This window comes from Macaca mulatta, chromosome 5, assembly GCF_049350105.2.
Source record: "Macaca mulatta isolate MMU2019108-1 chromosome 5, T2T-MMU8v2.0, whole genome shotgun sequence".
Taxonomy (NCBI): domain Eukaryota; kingdom Metazoa; phylum Chordata; class Mammalia; order Primates; family Cercopithecidae; genus Macaca; species Macaca mulatta.
The window spans coordinates 77,866,223-77,892,275 of NC_133410.1; the positions used below are offsets into that span (position 1 = coordinate 77,866,223).

The 26,053-nt window shown below is 38.9% G+C and overlaps 1 protein-coding gene across 5 annotated transcripts in view; it reads left to right on the plus strand.

Moving 5' to 3' along the window:
- Nucleotides 1-735: 735 nt before the first annotated feature.
- Nucleotides 736-26,053, plus strand: part of NMU (neuromedin U) — a 36,206-nt gene continuing 10,888 nt past the window's right edge. Inside the window, exons 1-7 of one of the 5 annotated variants that reach the window (XM_078003563.1) lie at nucleotides 736-841; nucleotides 7,659-7,717; nucleotides 14,516-14,563; nucleotides 21,740-21,799; nucleotides 23,441-23,470; nucleotides 23,559-23,609; nucleotides 25,573-25,647. In XM_078003563.1, the coding sequence (XP_077859689.1) occupies nucleotides 775-841; nucleotides 7,659-7,717; nucleotides 14,516-14,563; nucleotides 21,740-21,799; nucleotides 23,441-23,470; nucleotides 23,559-23,609; nucleotides 25,573-25,647 (390 nt within the window). In that variant the 5' untranslated portion in view covers nucleotides 736-774. Of the gene's footprint in view, nucleotides 842-1,187; nucleotides 1,483-7,658; nucleotides 7,718-14,515; nucleotides 14,564-21,739; nucleotides 21,800-23,440; nucleotides 23,471-23,558; nucleotides 23,610-25,572; nucleotides 25,648-26,053 lie in introns of those variants that run through there. The other 4 variants (XM_015138675.3, XM_015138677.3, XM_015138676.3 and 1 more) reach the window with 4 other exon arrangements.

Below are 26,053 nucleotides of genomic sequence, written 5' to 3' on the forward strand. Positions count from 1 at the left end.
TGACAGCCCTGAGCAGATTGTTTAATCCCTCTTGGCATCATAAATGAGAATTTCAGTACTTCTACATCCCAGAGATACCATGAATATTAAATAAAATAACACGAGAAAATGCCTGACGCAAAAGTGCCCCTTCAGAAATGTTAATGTACTTCCTGCCCTTTCCTAGGCGTTCCTCGCCTTTCAAAGGGAGGTCAAATAAGACCGGTTTTCACACACTGGGACCTATGGGGGGGGGGGGTGCGGGGACAGGGGGAGCATCAGGAAAAATAGCTAATGCATTCTGGGCTTAATTCCTAGGTGATGGGTTGATAGGTACAGCAAACCACTATGGAACACGTTTAGCTATGGGACAAACCGGCACATCCTGCGCATGTACCCCGGAACTTGAAATAATAATAATAAAGACGAGGTTTCCCTCTTTCTGTAGAAGGAAATTAGGACTGTATTAGCTGGTGTCCTGGAAGAGGCTGCTTCCTGAACGTTTCCAATCAAGGAAAGTATAGAGATGGAAAGAGGGAGTCAGGTCACGGTAGAAATCAGGATGCAATAGCAGCAGAAATGCATAGAAAAAGGAGTTTCCTTAGGCTTGGAAATCCGTAGGATAACCGGCGCTCCAGAGCTGTTAGAAATGTGTGTGGTCAAGCCCCAGCAGTCCTTTCTTCTTTATCTTTTATTAACAGGCAACTGCATTTCCCTAAGGGGTCTGTGATTTTGCAGGAATTTGGGGGAGGGTAGATAGCATCAACATCACCGTTGAACCAGCACTGCCCTGATATGCACCAGGCATTGAGCTTGGACCTGGGGATAAACCGGGGAACAAAACAGAGGCGCTTCCACAGAGGTGCGTACTAGGGGCTGCCGGAGCTCTAGCAGAGGTGAAGGAGAAAGCGCGTCCCACGCAGACCCAGGAAACCAGACAGCGTCGCCACTACCAAGTTTAAAAATTCAGACGGCCTGGTTTGCCATCTCCATTGTGTTCCCACTCCAGTCCTTCCAAAGGTGTGAATGGTGCATTATTTAAAGTCCATTCTCTTTATCCCAGAGCGAAAATGCGTGGTACTTGGGTCAGAAACTCAGGCCGGAGGGCTCGGGTCCCCCTGCAGGGTGGGGCGCGGGCAGGCAGTGGGGCGGATGACGCGGGGTAGGCCGGGGGTGGCAGGCGGCGAGGTGACGTGCGGCGGGGACTGCGCAGCCCAGCCCACGTGTGCGCGAGATTTAAAAGTTGTCGGCGCGCCGGGCGCTCAGTTCTGTGTGTGAGCCCCGCGAGCGGCGCTCCAGGGCCGCTGGAGGCACTGCCAGGGCACCAGGTGGAGCACCAGCTCGGCGTGGCGCAGCGCAGGGTCCCTAGCAGCGAGCCTCCCGCAGCCGCCGAGATGCTGCGAACAGCGAGCTGCCCCCCAAGGTCGCCCCCCGGACAGGGGGCCGCGGCGTCCACGCTCCTGCTGCTGCTGCTGCTCGCCTGCTGCGCGGGCGCCTGCAGAGGTAAGACGGCCCCGCACCCGGCCGCCGCCACACCATGCGCGCCTCTCTCTGGCTCCACTCACCACTCTCTCCCGCCCTTTCTTTCACCTTCACTTGGTTTCTGGGACTTCTCTTGGCTTCTCTGGTGCCGCGGGATTTCCCGCCTCCCAGGCACAGATCGCCCCCCTAGAGCAACTAGCGACATAGGAGCAAGGGGCCCGGCCGGGGCCGAAATCCCCAGGCCCCGCGCGTTGATGTCCAGCGGAGACCCTGCGCGGGGCAGACTGCGATAGGTGGAGACTGGTAGGGCTCCCTCATCCTCGGGATTTCCAGCCCCGCTGGCCCGTGGAAACGGGTATTAAAATAGTGAACGTTAAAGTGCCTTCCCTTTGATTGCAATTATTGAAGGGATTGATGGTCGAAGCAAAACAAGAGTGAGCCTGATACTTCGTCCGCTGAGGCAAGGTAAACTTGGCGAGTGCTCAGCCTGTTTGGTGAGTGAGCTCGTGTTATGTTGACATAAACCTGAGCGGTACAACGGGCCCCACGCGCTAACCGCTTAGAAGGGGGAAGGAGTGGGCTTTGTGTTTTATCGGTTTTCAGGCACTAGATCAGGAAAAGGAATAGAGAACTTCTCATCACACAAAGTTGAAGAGGCAAATGTGCAAGCCAGGCTTTCAGGCAGTGCGACAGCTACAGCAAGTGATGGCAGATGTGATTTGATAACAATAGGGACTTCCTGAGCTTGGCTTAGAGGAAAGAAATAGGAAACGCAAGGTCAGGGAAGGAGATCGGAAGCTTTGGAGACATAGCCGAGCAGAATGCAAACGTTCTGGAGAGATTTGCATGGAGAGATCATTTTCTGGGTTCTCCAAGGGTTACAGCTTACGTTTGCAGGTGGCTTATGGGCACCATTATTCATCCCCAAGTCAGGGGTCCCTCCATTGTCAACCACTGCCTGGCTACATCCATAAATTTTCTAGCTTGGCAGGAGGTTCTCTTAGCTTCCCTCTGCTCTCCTGTCAGTGAGGTAAAAGTGGCAGACTGTTGTGTCATTGTTCAGAACGTTGGGTACTTAAAATCACAACTGCAGAGCCTGTAGTCCAGCCCTCAATTAGAGATGGGGAAATAGAGACCGCTATGCTTTTCCTAATCTATTTATTTTTACTGTTCTCCTCTCATTGTTTTGATTTTGTCCTTTCCTGAGGCATTGGAGGGGTGTGTGTGTGTGTGTGTGTGTGTGTGTGTGTGTGTGTGTGAGAGAGAGAGAGAGAGAGAGAGAGAGAGAGAGACTCCCCTACTTGAAAAGCAAGATAATTTGGCTTTGAAATCCAGGCAGTCAGAATCTAGCAAACCCAAACGTTCTCCACATAGCCAGTAGTGATACATTACTTTCTCCCAAGGTAAATGTTCATCTTTTAGGATTTTAAATATATTATTGGTAACTTTGGATGGTAATCTTTATCTGCCTTCTTAAGGATGCAGATAAGCATAGTTTGAAAAGTGACTTTGCTATGTAAAGAAAATGGATTTCTATGCATTTGCATGCTATATGCTTGCAGTGAATTTGGCATCAGTGAATTTTGCATGCAGAGAAATTTGCATCAGAGATAACTGCCTTGGGATGGGTTGGAGAATTTCAGACTGCTGGTGATTGAACAGTATAGAAAGCAGCAGCTGGTTCCTAAAAGAGATGAGTCTTGGTTTTTATTTCCAAAAGAGCATATCTGCTGACATACCAATCGTCTCGTAGATAACCCCAATATTTTTCAAGCAAAAGAATGAGATACTTCCTTTACTACCCAGAAGCCCCCTAGATTGCCCTTTTGCATCTTCATTCCCCTTCAGACCTGCTCTGAATACTAAAAAGTGAATTGTATCTCTTTAAAAATGTGGTAGGATGGGGAGAGGGTGAATAGCCATGTGATCTGTCCGAGTCCTGAGTCCCTAAAGATGGCACCGAGGGGGACGTGACATACATAAGCAAAACCCAGAGATTATCTACCATGGTCAATCATCATGCAAGATGCAACTGGATGCCTCAAAAAACAACACAACAAATGTTGCAATGCTAGAGGAAAATAAAAGTGTCATTAAATGCAGCATCCTTGGAAAAAAAAAGATAAAGGGTCAGCCACAGATTCAGTGGATGGAAACAATTTACTATTCAGAGCACACTAGTAAAATAAAGAAGGAAAATAAACACACTAGTAAAATAAAAAAAGATAAAGGGTCATGCGAAGATAAAGGGTCAGCCACAGATTCAGTGGATGGAAACAATTTACTATTCAGAGCACACTAGTAAAATAAAGAAGGAAAATAAACACACTAGTAAAATAAAAAAAGATAAAGGGTCATGCGAAGATAAAGGGTCAGCCACAGATTCAGTGGATGGAAACAATTTACTATTCAGAGCACACTAGTAAAATAAAGAAGGAAACTTATATAAGAGGAACACATTTTGGATATCTGCAACAAACTGTTACTTGATTTTGCCTGTGACAATAAGTTATCAAATGGTCAAGACTAAGTTAAGGAGTGTCTTTTCCTGCCCAGGCCTCTTGCTCATAGAATAATTCTTAACGTTCACTTGGCAGTAAAGATTTCTCACTTCCCAAACCCACAGTGAAGTACATACTCACCATGAGAAAAGAAAATTGGCACTACTTTTAGAATAATCAGGTCTGTCTTTCTTATACATAATGTATTTACGGATGTACAAGTTTTTATTTTCAGCAGAGTATACTGTATAATACTGAAGATTTCACTTTGCTAAATAGTAATGAAGTATAAATATCTTGAAGTTTCTCACTGAAACTTATCAAAAACAGTACAGTTTTTATGATACAGGCACTGTCTCTGAAAACACGGAAAGTGATCTAAGTACAGTATTGCTCTTTGACAGTGTGAAGTCCATATCCAGAATGAAAATCACATTGACTCTAATTAACACATAGACAAAGGAAAGAATAACTCCCCCTTACGTTTGGGTTCAGTCATAGGATATTAGTCGTCAGTCTTTTTCTTTTCGTGAGACGGAGTCTCGCTCTGTCGCCCAGGCTGGAGTGCAGTGGCCTCATCTGGGCTCACTGCAAGCTCCGCCTCTTGGGTTCACCCCATTCTCCAGCCTCAGCCTCCCGAATAGCTGGAACTACAGGTGCCTGCCACCATGCCCGGCTAATTTTCTTGTATTTTTAGTGGAGATGGGGTTTCATCGTGTTAGTCAGGATGGTCTTGATCTTCGGACCTCATGATCCGCCCGTCTCGTCCTCCCAAAGTGTTGGGATTACAGGCGTGAACCACTGTGCCTGGCCAGGATATTAGTCGTTTTCTACAAATCATAGAATTTTTAAAAAAATTTTGTCTCTTCTTATCTTTTTTTTTTAACCATGAAACTGTGTTTACATGTTTTTAGAAGGGCCACAAAATGTCCTTTTTCTATTTTATGGAAGTGCCTGGGGCTAAGTTAGGCATAGTGGCCTTTCTAAGTGGCCCATGCGAGCTTGGGAAATGGAAGGAAGCAAACTCTCCATGGTCCTGATGAGGCGGTGTGTCTGAACACAGTGAAGTTGAGGTGGAAGCTTCCACTTTTACTGGGGGCCAGGGATGGTCAAAAGTATAAGAATAAAAAATAGCATTATTTAAACAGGAATGCTCTGTCAAACAGAATCTCATTAAGTGAGATCACCAGGTGTTTTATATGGAAATTTGAGAAGCACAGCTTTATCCCTTCCTGAAAACAATGAGCTCCGGGTAGGATCTACCAGACAACTGTGACTTTGGGATATATGTTTATGGTAGGGTGAGAAATATATATTTGAGAAGTGTGTAAGATTGTTTACCCACGTTCAATAGTTGTCCCATGAGAGGGGACTCTGTCAGGTTCTGAAATAAAGCCACTCTTTTATGGACTGCATGACCTCTCTAAGTTGTTTCTAATGCTTAGTGCCACAGAAAATGTAGTTGATTACTGTCATTATTATTGCTGTTATCAGAACTTAAATGAAATAACAGTAAAAACTTGTATGAATTCAAGGCAAGAGTTGCCTAAAACATGATAGAATTAGGAAAAAAAAATCTGTCAGGATATGCAATCAACCAGACTGATTTTCTGAGTTTTTAGTGCACCTGTCATCCAAGAAACATACACTATACCCAATATGTAGTATTTTATCCCCCAGCCTCCTCCTAGCCTCCCACCTCAGAGTCCCCAAAGTCCATTACATCACTCTATGTCTTATGTCCTCATAGCTTAGCTCCCACTTATAAGTGATAACATATGGTATTTAGTTTCCCATTCACTTCAAATAATGGCCTCCAGCTCCATCCAAGTTGCTGCAAAAGACATTACTTTGTTCCTTTTTATGGCTGAGAGATAGTCCATGGTGTATATATATACCACATTTTCTTTATCCACTTGTTGGTCAATAAGAACATAGGTTGTTTCCATATCTTTGCAGTTGCAAATTTTGCTGCTATAAACATGTGTGCGCATGTGTCTTTTTCATATAATGACTTCTTTTCCTTTGGATGGATACCCAGTAGTGGGATTGCTGGATCAACCCATAGATCTACTTTTGGTTCTTTAAGGAATTTCCATACTGTTTTCCATAGTGGTTGTACTAGTTTACATTCCCACCAGTAGTGTAAAAGTGTACCCTTTTTACACATCCATGCCAACATCTATTGTTTTATGACTTTTTAATTATGGCTGTTCTTGCAGGAGTAAGGTATTAACTTGTGGTTTTAATTTGCATTTCCCTGATGATTAGTGATGCTGAGCATTTTTTTTCATATGTTTGCTGGCTCTTTGTATATCTTCTTTTGAGAAATGTCTATTCATGTTCTTTGCCAACTTTTTGATGGGATTGTTTTTTTCTTGCTGATTTGAGTTCCTCGTAGATTCTGGATACTAGTCCTTTGTTGGATGCATAGTTTGCATATATTTTCTCCTACTCTGTGGGTTCTCTGTTTACTCTGCTGATTATTTCTTTTGCTGTGCAGAAGCTTTTTAGTTTAATTAGGTCCCATTTATTTATTTTAGTTTTTGTTGCTTTTGCTTTTGGGGTTTTAGTCACAAATTCTTTGCCTAAGCCAATGTCCAAAAGCGTTTTTCCAATGGACCTTCTAGAATTTTTATTGTCTCAAGTCTTTTTTTTTTTTTTGAGACGGAGTCTTGCTTTGTCCCCCAGGCTGGAGTGCAGTGGCCGGATCTCAGCTCACTGCAAGCTCTGCCTCCCGGGTTCACGCCATTCTCCTGCCTCAGCCTCCCGAGCAGCTGGGACTACAGGCGCCCACCACCACGCCCGGCTAACTTTTTTTTGTATTTTTAATAGAGACGGGGTTTCACTGTGTTAGCCAGGATGGTCTCGATCTCCTGACCTCGTGATCCCCCCGCCTCGGCCTCCCAAAGTGCTGGGATTACAGGCGTGAGCCACCACGCCCGGCTCAAGTCTTATATTTAAGTCCTTGATATGTCTCAAGTTGATTTTTAAGGTGAGAGATAAGGATCCACTTTCATTCTTCTGTATGTGGCTTGTCAGTTTTCCTAGCACCATTTATTGAATAAGGGTGTACTTTCTCCAATTTATATTTTTGTATACTTTATTGAAGAATAGTTGGTTTTAAGTATTTGGCTTTATTTCTTTGTTCTCTATTCTTTTCCATTGGTCTAAATGCCTATTTTTATACCAGTACCATACAGTTTTGGTAACTATAGCCTTATAGTGTAATTTGAAGTCCAGTAATGTGATGCCTCCAGATGCATTCTTTTTGCTTAGTATTGCTTTGGCTATGTGGGCTCTTTTTGGTTTTATTTTAGGATTGTTTTTTCTAGTTCTGTAAAAAATGATGTTGATATTTTGATGGGAATTGCATTGAATCTGTAGATTGCTTTGGGCAGTATGATCATTTTCACAATATTCAGTCTTCCAATTAATGAGCATGAGGTGTGTTTCTATTTGTCTGTAGACATAAGTAATTCATTCTTGAGAGTAATATCTTTGTAATGTTATTAAGGTTTGTTTAGTAATTATGTCTCCTTGTACTAAATCTAATGCTGAAATATTTAGTTGAAATAGGTGGGTGATAATGTACAGTGAAAAATGAAGAAAGTGTCCAAGAAAGAATTATATATGGATATTTAATTTTAGAAGGAATGCTATAAAATTAACCTGTGGCTATAACTTTATTTTTAGGTGCTCCAATATCACCTCAAGGATTACAGCCTGCACAACAGCTACAGTTGTGGAATGAGGTAAGGAACTATCATCACACAAATTTGTAGAAACTTTACCCTTCTTTGAAATTATCATGTTAAAATCTATAATTGAGCTTTGGGAGAACTATGATTTTACCAATAATCTCATAATAAAACCCAGAATTACTATTTTTATTAAATAAAAGAGAAGGAAAGAAGAAAAGAAACAAAAATTTTGTAAATGGTTAAGAGGGCAGAAACAAATGCCAATAACAGGATAAAATAGAATAATACAAGAACAGAGTAGTTACAGTAAATGTGTATGTACTTAAAAGACAGAGGTTCTAAGATTGGATTTTAAAAAATAGATCCAGATATATATTGTCTATCAGTATCACACTTAAAACAGAAAACAAAAAAAGACTAAGTATAAAAGGATGGAAAATGATGTAGCAAGCAAATACAAACTGAAAGAGAATATATCTGATCAAATAGAATTCAAATAAATAAACCGTCATAACAGACAAATAAGGATCTTATATGTTAATAAAAGAAAACCAGAACAAGAAAATATAGACATCATTAATATAAATTAATAATGCAACCTTAAAATTTAATTAACAACTGATAGACCTTCAGGAAAAAAATAAAAACATTATAACTCAAAACATATAAGCTACAGCTAAAACAGTAGCTAGAGAGAAATTTTAGCTTCATATGTGTTTATCAGGAGAGAAGAAAATTTAAAAACATTAATAAGCTAAACATTCTGCTAAAAATGAGGTGAAAAAGAACAGGGAAAATTAGAAGAAACACGAAAGAAGTAAATAATAAAAATAAGCAGGGCGTGCTGGCTCATGCCTGTAATCCCAGCACTTTGGGGGGCCGAGGTGGGCGGATCACGAGATCAGGAGTTCGAGACCAGCCCAGTCAACATAGTAAAACCCCATCTACTAATAACACAAAAATTACCTGGACATGGTGGCACGTGCCTGTAATCCCAGCTACTTGGGAGGCTGGGAGGCGGAGGTTGCAGTGAGCCGAGATGGCACCACTGCACTCCAGCCTGGGCGGCAGAGTGAGACTCCATCTCAAAAAAGAATAAATAATAATAGTAATAATAATAATGGCAGCAATAAATTTTTTAAAAAGAGTGGAGCAACAGTTTTAGCAAAACCATATATTTGTTCTTTCAGTAAGTTAAACGCTGGTGGTACTGATTTCAAAAGGCAAAGGGGAAGGCAAAGAAACAAGATATAGACCAAAAAAGGTAGAACCCAAGAAAAATAGAGATATAAAAAAAGTTTAAAAATAATATTATGGATAATTGATTGTGTGATGGATGGTTGCACAACTCTGTAAATACACTAAAAACCTTTGAGTTGTGCACTTTAAGTGGGTGAATTGTATGGCTTGTGGATTATATCTCAGTAAAGCTGTTAAAAAGAAAGTATGGACAGCTATCTGGTAATAATTCTGAAATTAGATGAAATGGATAAATTCCTAGATCAATATGCTGTGCCAAAAAAGGTGCAGTGGTAACATGATAAGCACTGAAGGAACAATTTCTTCTTTCCTTGTATCACTGGCCAAGGCCTGCTTACTATCTTACACAGTAAATGTATCTAAAACTTCTCCATAAAGTATAAACTTGCTCTAGAAGTTCGATACATAACGTTTACCCAGTTAAGAAAGTTCTCTTATTTTCCTATCTTGCTAAGAGTTTTGTTAATCCTAAATAAAATGTGAACTTAGATACTTTATTTGTGTCACTATTGAGATAAACAATATGCTTTTTCTCTTTTAGTCTATAACTGCAATGAATTGCATTAACAAACTTCTTGCTCTTGAACTATTAGAACTAGTTTGAGAGTTCAGGAGATTTTTGGATGTAATGCCAATATACAAGACTCAATAACATTTCTTTTCACTAGGCAAAAGTAACATAAAAGTACAGTTTAAAATACTGTAGTATACACAATAGTGACAAAATCTGTATTTAGGAATTAACCAAAAACACACCCTAAATTTATGCAGTAGAAAATTAGTTTCTAATAAAGAAAATAGATGATGATATAAGTATTTGGAGAGACATTCTCTCTTGGATGAAACAATTAATTTAACATAATAAAAATATCATTTTTCCTTGTTAATTAATATAAATCCCATAAAATCAATGCAATCCCAAACAATTTAATTTACCTAAAAAAAAAAACCTTAAAATTTAACCTAAAATTGATATGGAAAAATATAGGTCTACAAATAGCTGAAGACATTTTAAATATGAAGAGCTACTACTGGGAATTGCCTTATTGGATATTGAGACGTAGTATAAAAACTGCAGTAATTAAAAAAAGAGGCATGGTAATTGCACAAGAACAGACAGAATGAACCAATGGAACAGAGACTAGAGCTTGGCGAGTATAGCAGTCACCGCCAGTACCTGTCATATCCCTTTGGCATTTGCCATCCCAGGGCACTGGAAATTTATAGTTTCTGATTGCAAGCGTCCATGACTTTTCCTGTGCTGCCTGTACTTGGGCCAGCCAGAAGTGCCTGAATATAAATGACCCCACCACTGAGAGCAGACCCCAATTGGAGACCAAAGGGAGTTGGTAGATAAATACCTTAGCCACCTCACCCTTAAAGAAGGAAATATATTGTAAATTATACAGTTAGTAGAAAATCTTGTAGGACAATATCTTTGTTAGCTAGGTGCAGGGAAAAAACTTCTTGAATGAAACTTCAAATATAAATCGTAAGAAACTTCAAATATAAATCGTAAGGCCAAAAACATTCATGAATTAAATTACATTAAAAGTGAAAATTATTTCAGCAAAGGACTCCATGGAAAAAAGTAAGAGCCTTTGTTGGTTTTTTGTTTTTGTTTTTGAGACAGGGTCTTGCTCTGTCACCCAGGCTGGAGTATAGTGGTGTGACCTCTGCTCACTGCAACCTCCACCTCCTTGGGTTCAAGTGATTTTCGTGCCTCAGCCTCCTGGGTAGCTGGGACTACAGGCATGTGCCACCATGCCCAGCTAGTTTTTGTATTTTAAGTGGAGACAGGGTCTTCCCATGTTGGCCAGGCCGGTCTCGAACTCCTGACCTCAAGTGATCCGCCCACCTCGGCTTCTCAAAGTGCTGGAATTACAGATGTGAGCCACCCTGCCCAGCTGGTAAGAGCCTTTCAAAGAAGATATTGACAATATCTAAAACCGATACGGGGTTGCTTTTCTAGATTCTATAAGAAACTACACCAAATCAACTGGATAAAGATAAGACTTCAAAATAAAAATAGTCATAGGATAAGAACAGTTTACAGAAGAGGAAGTTCAAAAGGTTAACAAACATCTAAAACATATAAACATGTTCATTAGTAACAATGAAATGAAAATTGGGACAAGAGCAAAGTATCACTTTCTACCTATTAGACTAGCAAAACAATTGAAATCTAGTTAATCACAAATGTTAACAAGGATGTGGGGTCTACAAACCCTCATGCATTGCTGGGCAGAGTGCCAACTGGTAGAGCCATCTAGAAAACAACCTAGATATCCCCATGATCCAGCATTCCCTCTCCTGGGTAGATAGCCCAAAGATATTCTCCCACAGATCCATAAGTGGAGGACAGATTCAAGGAGGTTGATTATAGCTTTGCTTATAGTGGGAGGAATTGGAGGGAACCCAGCTGTCTCTCACCGGGGAGTGGTTAGGCAACATGTGGTGGGCACACATTATAGAATATACTACAGCACTTGAAGCAACATGCTAGATACACACCCAGCAACATGGATAGGTCTCAGTGGATAGTGTTAAGTGGAAAAAAAGTAAGAAAATATACATGCACACAAAACAACAATATGGGTTTTACAAAAACATATACAAATGGAGGATATGCCTCAAATACACTAGAAGAGTTGCCTATAGGAGGGTGGAATGGGGGTAGGAAATGGAAATACAAAAATAATAAATAAATAAAGCAAGGCTAATGATGATAGTGAGCTATGAACTGAGAAGAGTACCCTTTGTACCTAGGCCACCCCTAACAAAATACATAAGGGAAAAGATAAGATAGATGCCAAGTGCCAAGTACAAAACAGTCTTCAATAGTATAGAAATTCATCAAGTGTGTATTACAAGGGCCTCTGCCTTGGTAGAATATCTAGGTACATGCTGGAAATATAAATAAGATGAAGAGTGACTTAGATAACAGATATTAATGTATAGTACAGACACATTTATTTTAGCTTGAAATATTCTATATTTCCATGGAAAATATTTGGAAAAATACTTTAGATGATAATGCTGGAAAAAACTCAGAGTTGCAAAAGCAGTATACATTCTTTTACAGAAAAAAAGATATTTAAACAAGTTAAGATGCAGCTGGGCACGGTGACTCAGGCCTAATACCAGTTCTTTGACAGGCTGAGGCAGGAGGATCCCTTGAGCTCAGGAGTTGAAGACCAGCCTGAGTAACATAGTGAGACCTCATCTCTATAAATAATAAAAAATATGCCAGGCATGGTGGTGCTTGCCTGTGGTGCCACCTACTCAAGAGGCTGAGGTGGGAGGATCACTTGAGCCCAAGAAGTCAAGGCTGCAGTGAGCTCTTATTGTACCACTGCACTCCAGTCTGGCAGTCTGGGTGACAGCCAGACCTCATCTCAAAAAAAAAAAAAAAAAAAAGAAAGAAAAAAAGAAGTGAAGATGCTAGGAACATATAGTTAATTTTTCTGCTTGAAAATTTAAAAATTACAGAGCTATAGCAAACCAACACAGGAACAGAAAAGCAAACATCGCATGTTCTCACTCGTAAGTGGGAGTTGAACAATGAGAACAAATGGACACAGGGAGGGGCTTGGGGGGTAAGGGGAGGGAGAGCATTAAGACAAATACCTAATGCATGCAGGGCTTAAAACCCAGATGATGGGTTGATGGGTGCAGCAAACCACCATGGCATGTGTATACCTATGTAACAAACCTGCACGTTCTGCACGTTTCCCAGAACTTAAAGTAAAATAAAAATAAATAAATAAATAAATAAATAAATACAGAGCTACCCAGACACTAGAAACACATTCTTCCTAACCATATATAGAGACCTAAACATTTTCAATGAGATTTACCAATGGTCTCTACAGAGTTCTCAAAAGCAATCAGTGGCATAAAAAACCATTAGAGCCATATGCTGAGTACAATGAACAAACGCTTACTCAAATGGAAAGTGGGCAAGCAGTGTTCCTGTGTCCTTCAAAGAAATGTGAGAAAAGACTGAAAAACTTTGCAGCTATCTCCTAATTTGACTAACGGGGGTTTTTTAAAGTGTCATGTTTTTATTCAAATGGCGTTGATGTCCTGAGATTCAAAGGTTCTCTGTTCTTGAACACGGGCCACCTCACATAGACGGGCAGCCTGGTCTGTGTGTGGACAACGTTCCCCTGGAGTGGGTAATGTGTTCAGATACCTGCACACCATAAAAAACTCAGGAGAAACTACTTACTTTTACCCTACTAAACCACAGAAGGTGACATTTGGAGGTGATGTAGTAAGCATTGCTCAAAAGTCAGAGCTTTAAAATGGTTATCTTTTTGACTTTGCCCTCTCAATTCACTTTTTTCCCCCGCAAGTTTAATTCAACGTAATTAAAGGATTTTTGTTAAACACTTATTCTGGGCGATTTAGCAATGACATGGCCCCTACCCAGAGTGTGTGTGTGTGTGTGTGTGTGTGTGTGTGTGTGCGACCATGATTTCAGGTTTGTAAGGCATGGAAGAGGGACCAGCTGGGTGGGCGCAAAGGATGAGTGGAACAAACAATTCCCCAAATATTTGGGAAATAAAGGGAAGATGAGGATAAAAGGAGGATAAAAGTTCTGTGAGGATAAAAAGGAAGGAGACATAAGCTTATGCTTTTCTATATTATCTTATACCTTTGTTATTCTCTAAGTTAGGAAATAATATATTTTAGGACATGTTCAACTTAGAAGCAATGAGGAGCTTGAGAATTTATGACAGTGAAGTATAATAATCCACCCCCTGGTATGAGAAGAAGAATTCTGGGACTGAAACGGGCCTCTGAGATGGAATGCCATAAATAGGACTCAACCTCAATCATTCCAGAGAGACAAGAATCAGTACCATTTTTTCCAGTTCCATTTTAAAAGGTCATCAAAGAAATAAATGTCATAAACAATGCCATACATCCAGCTTAGTGCTTAAATTCTCAGCATAGTTTTTATGATTAATATGAATCTCTCATTCTACCATTTAAAGTCTCAAGTTTTCTTTTTAGGATAAGGGCTGAGAATAGTTGCCAACTGTAGCTCAGTAAACCCTCATTATAAAATAGAACTCTCTTCCAATACTGGTTTCATGGGAGAGATCTAGTGGATTGCCTATGTTGTATGAACAATTTTTCTGGCATGCTGTTTATCATACTGTTATTATGTTAATTTAGGTGACATTAGGTTCGTGTGTCATACAGAACCATATGGTAACCAAAGGTCTGCCTTAATTTTAAGCTCATTCTTTAGTCAGCTCTCACATTTCTCAGACAAAATAATACGTGACAGTCTTTTCCTCAATATATTAATGTGAGGCATCTCCATGCCCTAGGATGGTCCCCGTCAGCAGTCACTAGAGACGTATACCCTGTGGTTAGGGTGACATCTTGAGGGAAGTCTCATTTCCAAGACTTTCTTATAAAGTTTTTGAGGCTCCTCTCTTCCAAATCCAGAGTCCTAAACTGTCATGGAACTGTGGTTAATATTCCATAGGTAATGTGCCTTTGTAAAATCTACTCTCTGTTATTTTCTGTCCATTCCCAGGATGTAACTGACATTTTTGTTTTCTACAGATAGATGATGCTTGTTCGTCTTTTCTGTCCATTGATTCCCAGCCTCAGGTAATTCCAATTGAAGGTATTTTGTCATAATGTAGGTGTTTGTGTAGTGCTTAAACTCTCCATTGCTGCCTTTGGAACCTTTACGTGCTCACGAAAACATGTCAACATATGAGATATTATTACATTTGCTGCAGATAATAATCAATACTGTGGGCTTGTGTTGTAATGTGCTAGGGCTTTCATCTCTAAATAAAATAGATTTGCAGATAATATACACATATTTTGTAATGTCAAATTAAAATGTTAATTTCAAAATCAAATTATATGTTAAGTTAGAAATACTATAACTGTCAGGGTGCAGTGGCTTATGCCTATAATCCCAGTGCTTTGAGAGGTCCAGGTGGGAGGATCACTTGAGGCTGGGAGTTCGAGACTAGCCTGGGCAACATAGCAAGACCCTGTCTCTACCAAATCATATTAGTAAAAATTTAAGCAAACTAACACAGGAACAGAAAACCAAATACTGCATGTTCTCACTTACAAGTGGGAGTTAAATGATAAGAACACATGAACACAAAGAGGGGGAAAACAGACACAGGGCCTACTTGAGGGTGGAGGTGGGAAGAGAGAGACAATCAGAAGAAATAACTATTGGGTACTAGACTTAGTACCTGGGTCACGAAATAATCTGTATAACAGAACCCTGTGACACAAGTTTACCTATATGACAATCTTGCACATGTACTGCTGAACCTAAAATAAAAGTTTAAATAATTACAAAAATTTAAAATACTGTATCTATTGCTGTATTTGGGGACAAATATCCTATCTCCCAATTGAGTTCGAAACCCATTGAGAGATGAATTTATGAGTCAGACTTTTGGAGGTCAAAATATCGTCATTATAATGGAAAAGTCCATTTGTGACTGGGGCTTCAGATCTGATATCAAGTGTGTCTGCTATAACTGCCTCCAGAATTAAACCTGCCTGCAAGTCTCAGACAGTGACTCTGAGCTTTCCACCAGTCAGATTCTCAGCCACAGGGCAGAGACCAGGCAAGAACAGCTGACCAGAGTAAGAACACTGACTCCATAGAGGAAGGAGCTGAACTGAACATGCCCAATTTCTTCCTCTCAGTTCACCTACCAGACAGCTCACTCCTCTTCAATAGAAAAGAATTAAGAGAAGGTTTTGGAAAGAGGCCAGGAGTGCTAATCTAGCCCCTCCACATGGACACTTAAGGAGTGGGGAATAAGTGTGTTCTTACATTGTCTTTACTGGATGATGCTGCTTTCAGAGTCATCAACTATGCGCCTGGGGCATACTCCCTACACAGTCTGGCCAAGGTGTCCAGGCTGTTGGTCACACAGTCTCCATTTGTGTTTTCCTGGCCGGTGTGAAGAAGCAGCCTTGTATAGTGTTGTATTTCTCCTGCCTCAATCTATACCCTAGGTACCTGCTAGAAATTTGAGGTTTTAGGTAGTAAAGCAAGAACAAGATCACCATAGATGACGTTTTTGAACAATATTTCAAATTAATCCAGGAGCATTGGCAGATATATATTAATAACATGAGATAGATATTAATCAGTATATATGCATTTGTGTTGTATTTAAAATTCAGGAACATCCTCAAAATCACTTTTAGGTCTTCAGTACTAAGAGGATGAATTTTAAAGCGCTCATTTAAACTTCATCAAGATAAACTAATGTTTGACTGGATTTCAGTACTGTGCCTCTTTCAAGAGGAGCTTAGTAAATTTACTATTTGTAACTTTTACATTTATAATGTAAATAGTAATAAATTTAATACTTTAAAAAATATTGTTTTATTACATGTGAAATTAAAGCTATGCATTAAAACCTAATTTTGGTTTCACCATAGTATATTGGTGATGTTCTTATATGGGATACATTTATAGCCAGCACCTAGAATCATGCTTGAGAAGAGACTCAGTAAATATCTCTTTAATTACTTTGTTAATAAAACCCAGCTGCAAGCATGCTATGCAGAAATTTTTCTCTTGTAACAAATATCATTATATCATCTGTTTTTATGGCCCATTCACTAGTTTAAAAACCATATAAATATGGTTTTACTGATTTAGCTCTCAAATAAAAAATATAAATTCTGGAAGAATACATACAAAATAAATGATAATGGTTATGTGGAAGGGGAGTCCTAGGTGGATAGAACAGAAAAAGGAGGACTTTTTAACTGGATATCATCTTATAATTTTTTTGCTTTGAAACGTGTGAAATTATGAATTATTCAAAATTCAAAGGAAATAAATGAAATAAATTGTATAAAAGAGATAGATTTACAAGTCCCTTCCCTAGAAATAGCTGCTAAATGAATACAGATGCATCTCTTTGGAATGGTGTTTATGTGTAGTAACTGTATTTGGGTACCTTCACAGGAATAAGTAATATTAATAAATTAGGAATTGTTTTTAAAAATTGTATTCCTGATGTTTTGGGAATATATCATTTTATGGGCTTACTTCTGTGGCTGGGTTTCTTCATATGCTTGGTGATCGTTGGCTGGCTATTAGCAGGGGTGGTGGAGGTAGCTGGGCGAAGTGTTACTTACAGTCCAGCAGGCTAGTCTGAACTTTTTCACATGGTTGCTGGGTTCCACCAGCAGTGGGGAGAGCAAGCTCATTACCTAAGTGGGTTTCAAACGTCTGCTTGTAACATGTTTACTCATGCCCCACTGGCCAAAGCAAGACACAGAGTCAATGTGGGGGGCCACACTCAGTGTCTGCGTTAGGGGACTGACTACATAAAGGCAATGGATACAGGGAGGCGTGATTCAATGAGGATATTATCATAACAGTAATTACTATAATTTCTAAAAATTGTCATTATTTTCTCAAAACATTGATAATAAACTCAATTCATGAGTGGGCAATTCAGTACACAACTGAAAACTAGTTGTAAGTATAGCTATTGTACTCAGATTTAAGGTTTTAGCATCACTTAGTCATTTAAAATACTAAGCCATCATATCACTGCTTTGTTCCAAGTCTTCTTACGGTTTCTTATTGCAATTAGAATAATATCAAAATCCCTTGATACAGCCCACAGACCCTAAATAATTTTTTTTAATTTTAAGTTCGGGGTAAATGTGCTGTTTTGTTATGTAGGTAAAGTATGTTGTGGAGGTTTGGTGTACAGATTATTTCATCACCCAGGTAATAAGCATATTACTAGATAGGTAATTTTTTGATCCTAACCCTCTTCCCACCCTCCACCCTCAAGTAGGCCCTGGTATCTATTGTTCCCTTCTTTTTGGCCATGTGCATCTGTGTTTAGCTCCTACTTACAAGTGAGAACATGTGGTATTTGGTTTTCTGTTCCTGTGTTATTTAGCTTAGGGTAATACCCTCCAGCTCCATCCATGTTGCTGCAAAGGACATGATCTCATTCTTTTTTATGGCTGCATAGTATTCAGTGGTGTATATGTACCACCAAATTTGATAAAATTTTAAAACATTGTTAATTTTCACATACACTATTATCTTATTATTTATGTGATTATGTGACCATTGCTTTGAAACATTTTTACCAAGTAGAAAATGTTATCTTTAAGGTCTATAAATTTAAAAATAAGATATTAAAACTTTCATGTATTTCAATCCTTGAAGAATAGTTGAGAATTGACTTCTTGTAAAGGGGAGTTGGGGAAAATGCATTTGCTTTGAAACTTTTTCAGTCAAAGTACAATCTTACTGAACCTCATCCAGCTTAGAAACTGTTTCCTAAGGAGAAACAGCTCACATGTGTGAATTTATTCTTCTTTGAGTTGAAATACATTTTTGAAACATGACATTGTAGATATTTTCTTCTTATTGTTTCGTATTTTCTATTTTGAAATCAGCTATAAGTGTTTGTTCTTCTTTGAGGTGAAATACATTTTTGACACATGATATCACTGCGTATTTTTTTCTTATTGTTTTGTATTTTCTATTTTGAAATGATCGTAAGTGGAGCATTTTGTTTTTGTTTTTAGAGATAGGGTCTCACTGTATCCCAGGCTGGAATGCAGTGGTACAAGTGTAGCTCACCACAGCTACAAACTCCTTGGCTCAAGCAATCCTTCCAGCTCAGCCTCCTGAATAGCTGGGACTACAGGCGCATGCCACCATGCCCAGCTAATTAAAAGAAAAAAATTTTGTGTACAGATGGGGGTCTCACCATCTTGCCTAGGCTGGTAAGAGAAGTTTTAGGGATTTTATTTCATATTTTTGTGGGGTGACCTGTGTATCCAGCCCTTAAGTATAACCAGTGAGAAAGGATGTATCAGTGTTCACACTCTAGTTTTTCTCGCTGCCAACTCCCAACTCTAGGCTTAGCAGGCAATACCAAAGCAACACAAGAATATCTACAAATCAGAAGGCCAAGGTCCCAGGCCATGCTCCTCCAACTCCTAGCCATGTGTGGTATTGGGCAAGTGACAGTCTCTTAGAACCTCACTTCCTCTGTATATGAGAATCACAATTCATGTCCTGTGTAGGACAGAATACAAATTATGTATAGTCATGCATCACTTAACAATGGGGATATACATTCTGAGAAACGTGTCCTTAGATGATCTGTCATTGTGTAAAGATCATAGAGTGTACTTACACAAATCTAGATGTACAGCCTACTACACACCTAGGCTATATGACTACAAACCTGTACAGCACATTACTGTAATGAATACTGTGGGCAGTTGTAACACAATATGTATCTAAACATATCTAAATGTAGAAAAAGTACAGTAAATACATAATATAAAAGATAAAAAATGATACACTTGTATAGGGCACTCACCATGAATGGAGCTTGAAAGACTGGAAGTTGCTTTGAGTGAGTCAATGAGTCAGTAATGAGTGAATGTGAAGGCCTAGGACATTACTATACACTACTGCAGATTTCATAAACACTGTAAACTTAGGCTGCTTTAAATTTATTTAAAAATTTTTCTCTCTTCAATAATAAATTAACCTTAGCTTACTATAACTTTTATACTTTATAAACTTTTTAATTTTTTTTTTTTTCAAGACAGGATCTCACTCTGTCATCCAGGCTGGAGTGCAGTGGCATAATCATGGCTCACTGTAGACTCGAACTCCTGGGCTCAGATGATCCTCCCATTTCAGCCTCCTGAGTAGCTGGGACTATAGGCATGCACCACCACACCTGGCTAATTTTTTGTATTTTTTGTAAAGACAGGATCTTGCTATGTTGTCCAGGCTGGTCTGAAACTCCTGGGCTCAAGCAATTCTTCCACCTCGGCCTCTCAAAGTGCTGGGATTACAGGCATGAGCCACCGTTCCTGGCCAACTTTTTAATATTTTAGAACTTTTTTCTCTTTTGTAATGACACTTGGCTTACAACACAAATTCGTTGAACAGGTGTATGTAAATATTTTCTTTCTTTATATCCTCATTCTATAAGCTTTTGAAATTAAAAAGAATTTTTTTTTGACTTTTTAAACTTTGTTGTTAAAAATGAAGACATAAGCATTCATATTAGTCTAGGCCTACACAGGTCAGGATCATCAAGCTATGACTAGATGATAGGAATTTTTCAGCTTCATAATAATCTTATGTGACCACCATTGTATATGCACTCTATCATTGACTGATTGACTGAAATGCCATTATGTGGTGCATGACTGTATATGAAAGTGTTTTATAATTTATTGAAACACTATGTACATGTGAGGCATTATTAATAAATAACCCAAGAATTTGCATGACAAGCAAACAAATGGAATGAAGAGAACAAAGCAGACCTCTGATGCTAGGAAGGGTGCACAGGAAAACTGTCGACTCCACCTGCATCTCGAACCACAACCAACCATGTCAAGCATGTACTGTTGTTCAAAGGGAGAGAAGGTGAGACTACTTGAGGCCCTGAACAATTATTTTCATATATCTCTCTTTTTTTTTTTTTTTTTGAGACAGAGTCTCACTCCGTCATCCAGGCTGGAGTGCAGTGGCGCCACCTCAGCTCACTGCAACCTCTGCCTCCCAGGTTCAAGTGATTCTCCTGCCTCAGCCTCCCTAGTAGCTGGAATTACAGGCACGTGCTACCATGCCTAGCTAATTTTTTGTATTTTAGTAGAGACTAGGTTTCACCATGTTGGCCAGGCTGATCTCGAATTCCTGACCTCAGGAGATCCGCCTGCCTCAGCATCCCAAAGTGCTGGGATTACAGGCGAGAGCCCCTGCACCCGACCTCTTTTTCATATAACTTCTAAATTAAGAATCACTTCAGCTGTAAATCAACCTGAGAACTTTACCTACATTTAATTCTTCTAAGAACTCTCTGCAGTGATGTCATCCCCAGCTTAGAGCTGAATAAACAGAAATTTGGAGAGGTTAGGTAACCAGCCCAAGGTTACACAGCTAATAAAGAGCAGAAATGGAATTTGCACTGCGTAGAGTTACAGCCTTCCCAACTCCATAGCTCATACTTTTAACCACTAATTATATTGCCCTCCCCACTGTTCTAGTTCTTCATTACTTCCAAAATGCATATATTAAGTAATCAATTGTTTATGGTGCTACTGTGCTAAACCCTGTGCAAATCAGGTTTCGCCCCTGCTTGTCCATTTCTTCTACTCCTCACCACACCCAGCTGGCTGCTAACCACAGAGCCCTGCCCTACTTCTGTGTTTGAATGCTTTGAAAAACCTGATCCTGGGGTGTGCAGTCAGCAACGTGGAAGGGTGGTACGCAGATTAGGTGCACCACACATGGCTTCTTCTCCTCCACTTCCCATTGTTTTCGAGCAATTGCCGGATTTTCAGATTAGCCAATAATGAGTAATATTCAGTGAGGTTCACAGCTTTGGCATGTAGATGCAGATTTTGCTACAAGCTGGGAAGAATAATTCCTCTTCTGGCACTGTCCCTTGTTACCCTCAGTCATAGAATTTCATAATATTTTAGCAAGTGCTGAGAACTATGTATCTAGATCACAGCGGAAGCCTTCATGAGTGCGTATGTACAGTACTTACCTTTTTTTGTTGTTTCTGGTGAGAAGGAAGGCTTTACTTTTACAGCCAAGTTTTTGTTGTGAGAGAAATCAAAGGATTCCAGCAGTTTTAATAATCTACGGAAGGATTCTTTTCTAGGTAGTTAGCATTTCCTCATGCCCCTAACATTTTATAGTTATCTCTTCTATGTAAATGTCATTAAAGCAGAAGCATAACTTACATATCTTCTCATTTCTGTCAGGCATCCAATGCACTGGAGGAGCTTTGCTTTGTGATTATGGGAATGCTACCAAAGCCTCAGGTAAGGTTGAAATAGTGTTTTGTTTGTAGACAAAAATTATCCAAAAATTTGTTGGAATTTTTCCTGGAAGAAAATATACTCAATTTAGGAAGCATGCCAAGACAAGTTAGAAGAGGAAACATTGTTTTTGGATAAGAAATAATTCAGTTTCTCTGATGTCTGAGAATTGGGCATCATATTAATGGAGCTTACAGTAATCTAATTGGGAAATCATATGTCCCTATCAAATATAAAATGAGTTCCAGTCCGGAGGAATAAATATGGGGTCATGTTGGCTCTCTTTTTTTGCCCTGACTCATGCTACTTTGGAGAACAGATGCATCTTTCTAAGCTGCTAAGCACATCTAATGGTTCAAAGGTTAGGACATTGTACCTTGTGGGAGAGTAGGACATTAAGAATGCAAAACAAAAGCAAATTGTATTGTCATTGTCTTGGTTTCTTATTAAAATTACTTGATTCTTCTGGGAGAACTTTTTGTCCTACAGTGAGGGTAGATGGAAACTTGAAAAGTAGCATAAGCACTATACCTAATTTTATAATCTCTGTCTTATGGATGAACTTATTTTTAAGCTACTTTATTAAAAATGAGAGCTTCAGGTTTGGAATTATACTTTTCATTTGCAATTCTAACTTAATCTGTGGTCATTGGTACACTCTGACTTTCATACCTTTTATATATAATAATTCAAAGAAAAAAATTGATAATTTGAAAGCATAAATGTTTTATGAAACTAAATAATTTCTGCCTACAATTGTATATTTATCCATTGTTTCTATCGGTGACATTGTCCCAAAAAGCATAATTGATTTTTTTCCTAATTAAGATAAAATATATGACAATGGTGTTTATTCATGATCTTCCATTTGTATTAAAAACAAGTGAGAAAGAACAACAACAAAAAAGGAATTATACGATTTAAATTTTTTTTTTTTTTTTTTTTTGAGACGGAGTCTTGCTCTGTTACCCAGGCTGGAGTACAGTGGCATCATCTCGGCTCACTGCAAGCTCTGCCTCCCGGATTCAAACCATTCTTCTGCCTCAGCCTCCCAAGTAGCTGGGACTACAGGCACGTGCCACCACGCTCGGCTAATTTTTTGTCTTTTTTCAGTAGAGACGGGGTTTCACCGTGTTAGCCAGGGTGGTCTCAATCTCCTGACCTCATGATCTGCCCACCTCGGCCTCCCAAAGTGCTGGGATTACAGGTGTGAGCCACTGCACCCGGCTAAAAATTGTTTTATGAAAGACATCAAAAACAACTCATAACCTTCTTATTTAGTGATAAACAGTAAAAATACTTTCATGTGATTCTTTCAGTCTTCTCCTCTGAATATTCCATCATGTCATGATATAATAATTTCGCATTCTACCACTGTTGAATATTTAGGATGTTTCCAATTTTTCACTCTTATGAATAAAGTTGCAGTAAAGAGATCTTTATGCACATCGTATTTGTAAACAATATTCAATTAATTTCCCATTTATTTTTAGAGCAACGGATGCTTAACTAATTTCAATCATATTTTATATGTAACATGAGTCATGTGTTTTAAACAATTATGTGCTATAACATTATAAAATTATTGTATATAAGATAGTAAAATTTTACAATATATAATGATATAATATCTCTTTTCAATAGGAACAAGATGAAAAAGATAATACTAAAAGGGTAAGATGATTTTCATAAATCTATACCTTATAAAATAATAAGGAAACCATTAATTCTTATAGTAAAACTTACTGCTTTTTTAAAACAGTTCTTATTTCATTATTCGAAGACACAGAAGTTGGGCAATTCAAATGTTGTGGTAAGTTGTAGAACTACTTCTTAGTAATCACTAATATTTGTTTAAAATAATGAACCTGTTTTTGCAGCATAACAGAGCTACATCAGAATTCAAATTTTTTACTTTAAAAGTTTATATGTGAGTAAAAGAATGAAATTCAATATTTATTATCCATTTGATTTATTTTATATGTCAATTACTACCTGTACATTAAATTCATTCTTTAATTCATTCATTCTTTAACAGTTATTTACAAAGTATTAGCTATATGCTATGTGCCAGGCACAATTCTAGGTACTAGAAATATAGCAATAAATAAAACAAAATTTAAAAAAGAAATCCCTGGCCAGGCATGGTGGCTCGTGCCTGTAATCCCAGCAGTTTGGGAGGCCGAGGCAGGCAGATCACTTGAGGTCTGGAGTTCAAGACCAGCCTTGCCAACATGGTGAAACCCTGTCTCTAATAAAAATACAAAAATTAGCCAGGTGTGGTGATGCACGCCTGTGGTCCCAGCTACTTGGGAGGTTAAGGCAAGAGAATTGCTTGTACCCAGGAGGTGGAGGTTGCAGTGAGCTGAGATCACGCCACTGCACTCTAGCATGGACGACAGAGTGATACTCTGTCTCAAAAAAAAAAAAAGAAAGAAAAGAAAAGAAAAGTCCCTGCTTTTGTGAAACACATTCTAAAGACCAAGAAAATAAAAAAGCAAATAAATAAGTAAAACATATTGTTTCAGATGGCAATTGTTGCAAATTAAAAAATCATTTGATCCAAGGGCATTTTTTATTTTAAAGGATGATTGTCGAAAATGTAATTAAATATAATTAGAAATATCCTCTTCTATTCCTAAGATGTTCTTATTAGTAATTAGACATTTAATGTGCGAATGTATTCTCTAAGGTTAGCCAAAAACCAGTAACTTGAATTCAGTTCACTTTAAAATCATGTAGTATTAGCAGTAGTTTTTCTTTTTGTAGGCATGGATTTTAAAAATGCTAACCAGCCTACTTGGTGTTTCAATCTAGAATACTTAGAAATTATTTGACTATAATATTATTTCCACACTTGTGATTCACTTCCGTGAACCAATTTAGGGAATGAGGAGCATAGTGTATTTTAAGCAGATACATACCTATGGAAAGGTAACTGTAATCTTAAACTCAGTTTGAAATATTTATCACATGGAATATTCTTAACATATGAGGAGGCGAAAGATTATACTGGCTTTACACCAAGTACAAGTTGAATTAGTTAACAGATAACTGTTATATAGGGCTCAACATAATCCATGTCATAAATGTATTTAACATTAATGAGAAGTCTCAGTGTGACCCATAGCTTTTTTAAAAATGCAGCCATAGCAGGTAGGTAGCTATATGTCTCAAGTGTGCTTTCATTTTCTTTGGCTTGGCACCTTTACATTTTGGGAAAATGTATCTTAGTCACAGTTTTCACTATCGAGAACACATTGTCATTTTCACACATTGTTGTGTTGCTCCCAATGTTTCTATTTTAAGTATATAATTTATAAAGGAGGTTATTAGATGTGTGTATAGTATAATCTTCCAGATAAACATGTTTATAGTGGAAAATTGCTACTGGCAGTGTGGGTTTTGCCTGGCCCGAATTATTCTGACTAAGTCTAGTAACAGACAGACTGCCTTTTGCCTCTCAAAGAGGCAATGAGGGGTTTTACTTGCTGACAGTTCACGAGAGAGCTGCAGCTTTTGGGAAAGTGCTTCTTCTCAATATGAGGACAAAAATCCCAGTGTAGAGCTACCAAATTTTATCCCATCTCTTGGTTCATTCTCCATAGTTCTTTGAATTGCTCCCAAAGAGCTGTTTTAGGTGACATCTTTAATTTTCCGTTTTGTCTGGGACAAGTTTAGTGGGTAAAAACAAAAACAAATAGGAAGAGGAAGCGTCTTGATGGCCAGTGCTGAGAAGCCATGTGCTCATCGCGTGTGTGTTCATGTCCTCTCAGTCATCTGTTGTGCATCCGTTGCTGCAGCTCGTTCCTCACCTGCATGAGAGAAGAATGAAGAGATTCAGAGTGGACGTATGTAATACAAACTGCATGCTGGCTTTGCCATTCCGCATGGGGCAGCCCTTTCTGTTAATTCCCAGCTGTGGTAGTTCATCAAATGCTGCTCTTCAGGATAAGCCCACACTAATACCCAGTTAGCCAACGTAAGAGCATCTGTTTGCAGAGTAGAAGAGAATTGTTCAAGCCGCCCTTCCATGGACCCCTGCAATATTGTGTCCCTTCTAGCTGAAGCTGTGGACATTGAGGAAAGTTGGAACTACACTGTTTTCCAAAAGCCATGACTCTCTTGGTGAGAAAATCTATTCTTGGTTTAAGAAAGCTTGTATCCAGGCCGGGCGCGGTGGCTCAAGCCTGTAATCCCAGCACTTTGGGAGGCCGAGACGGGCGGATCACGAGGTCAGGAGATCGAGACCATCCT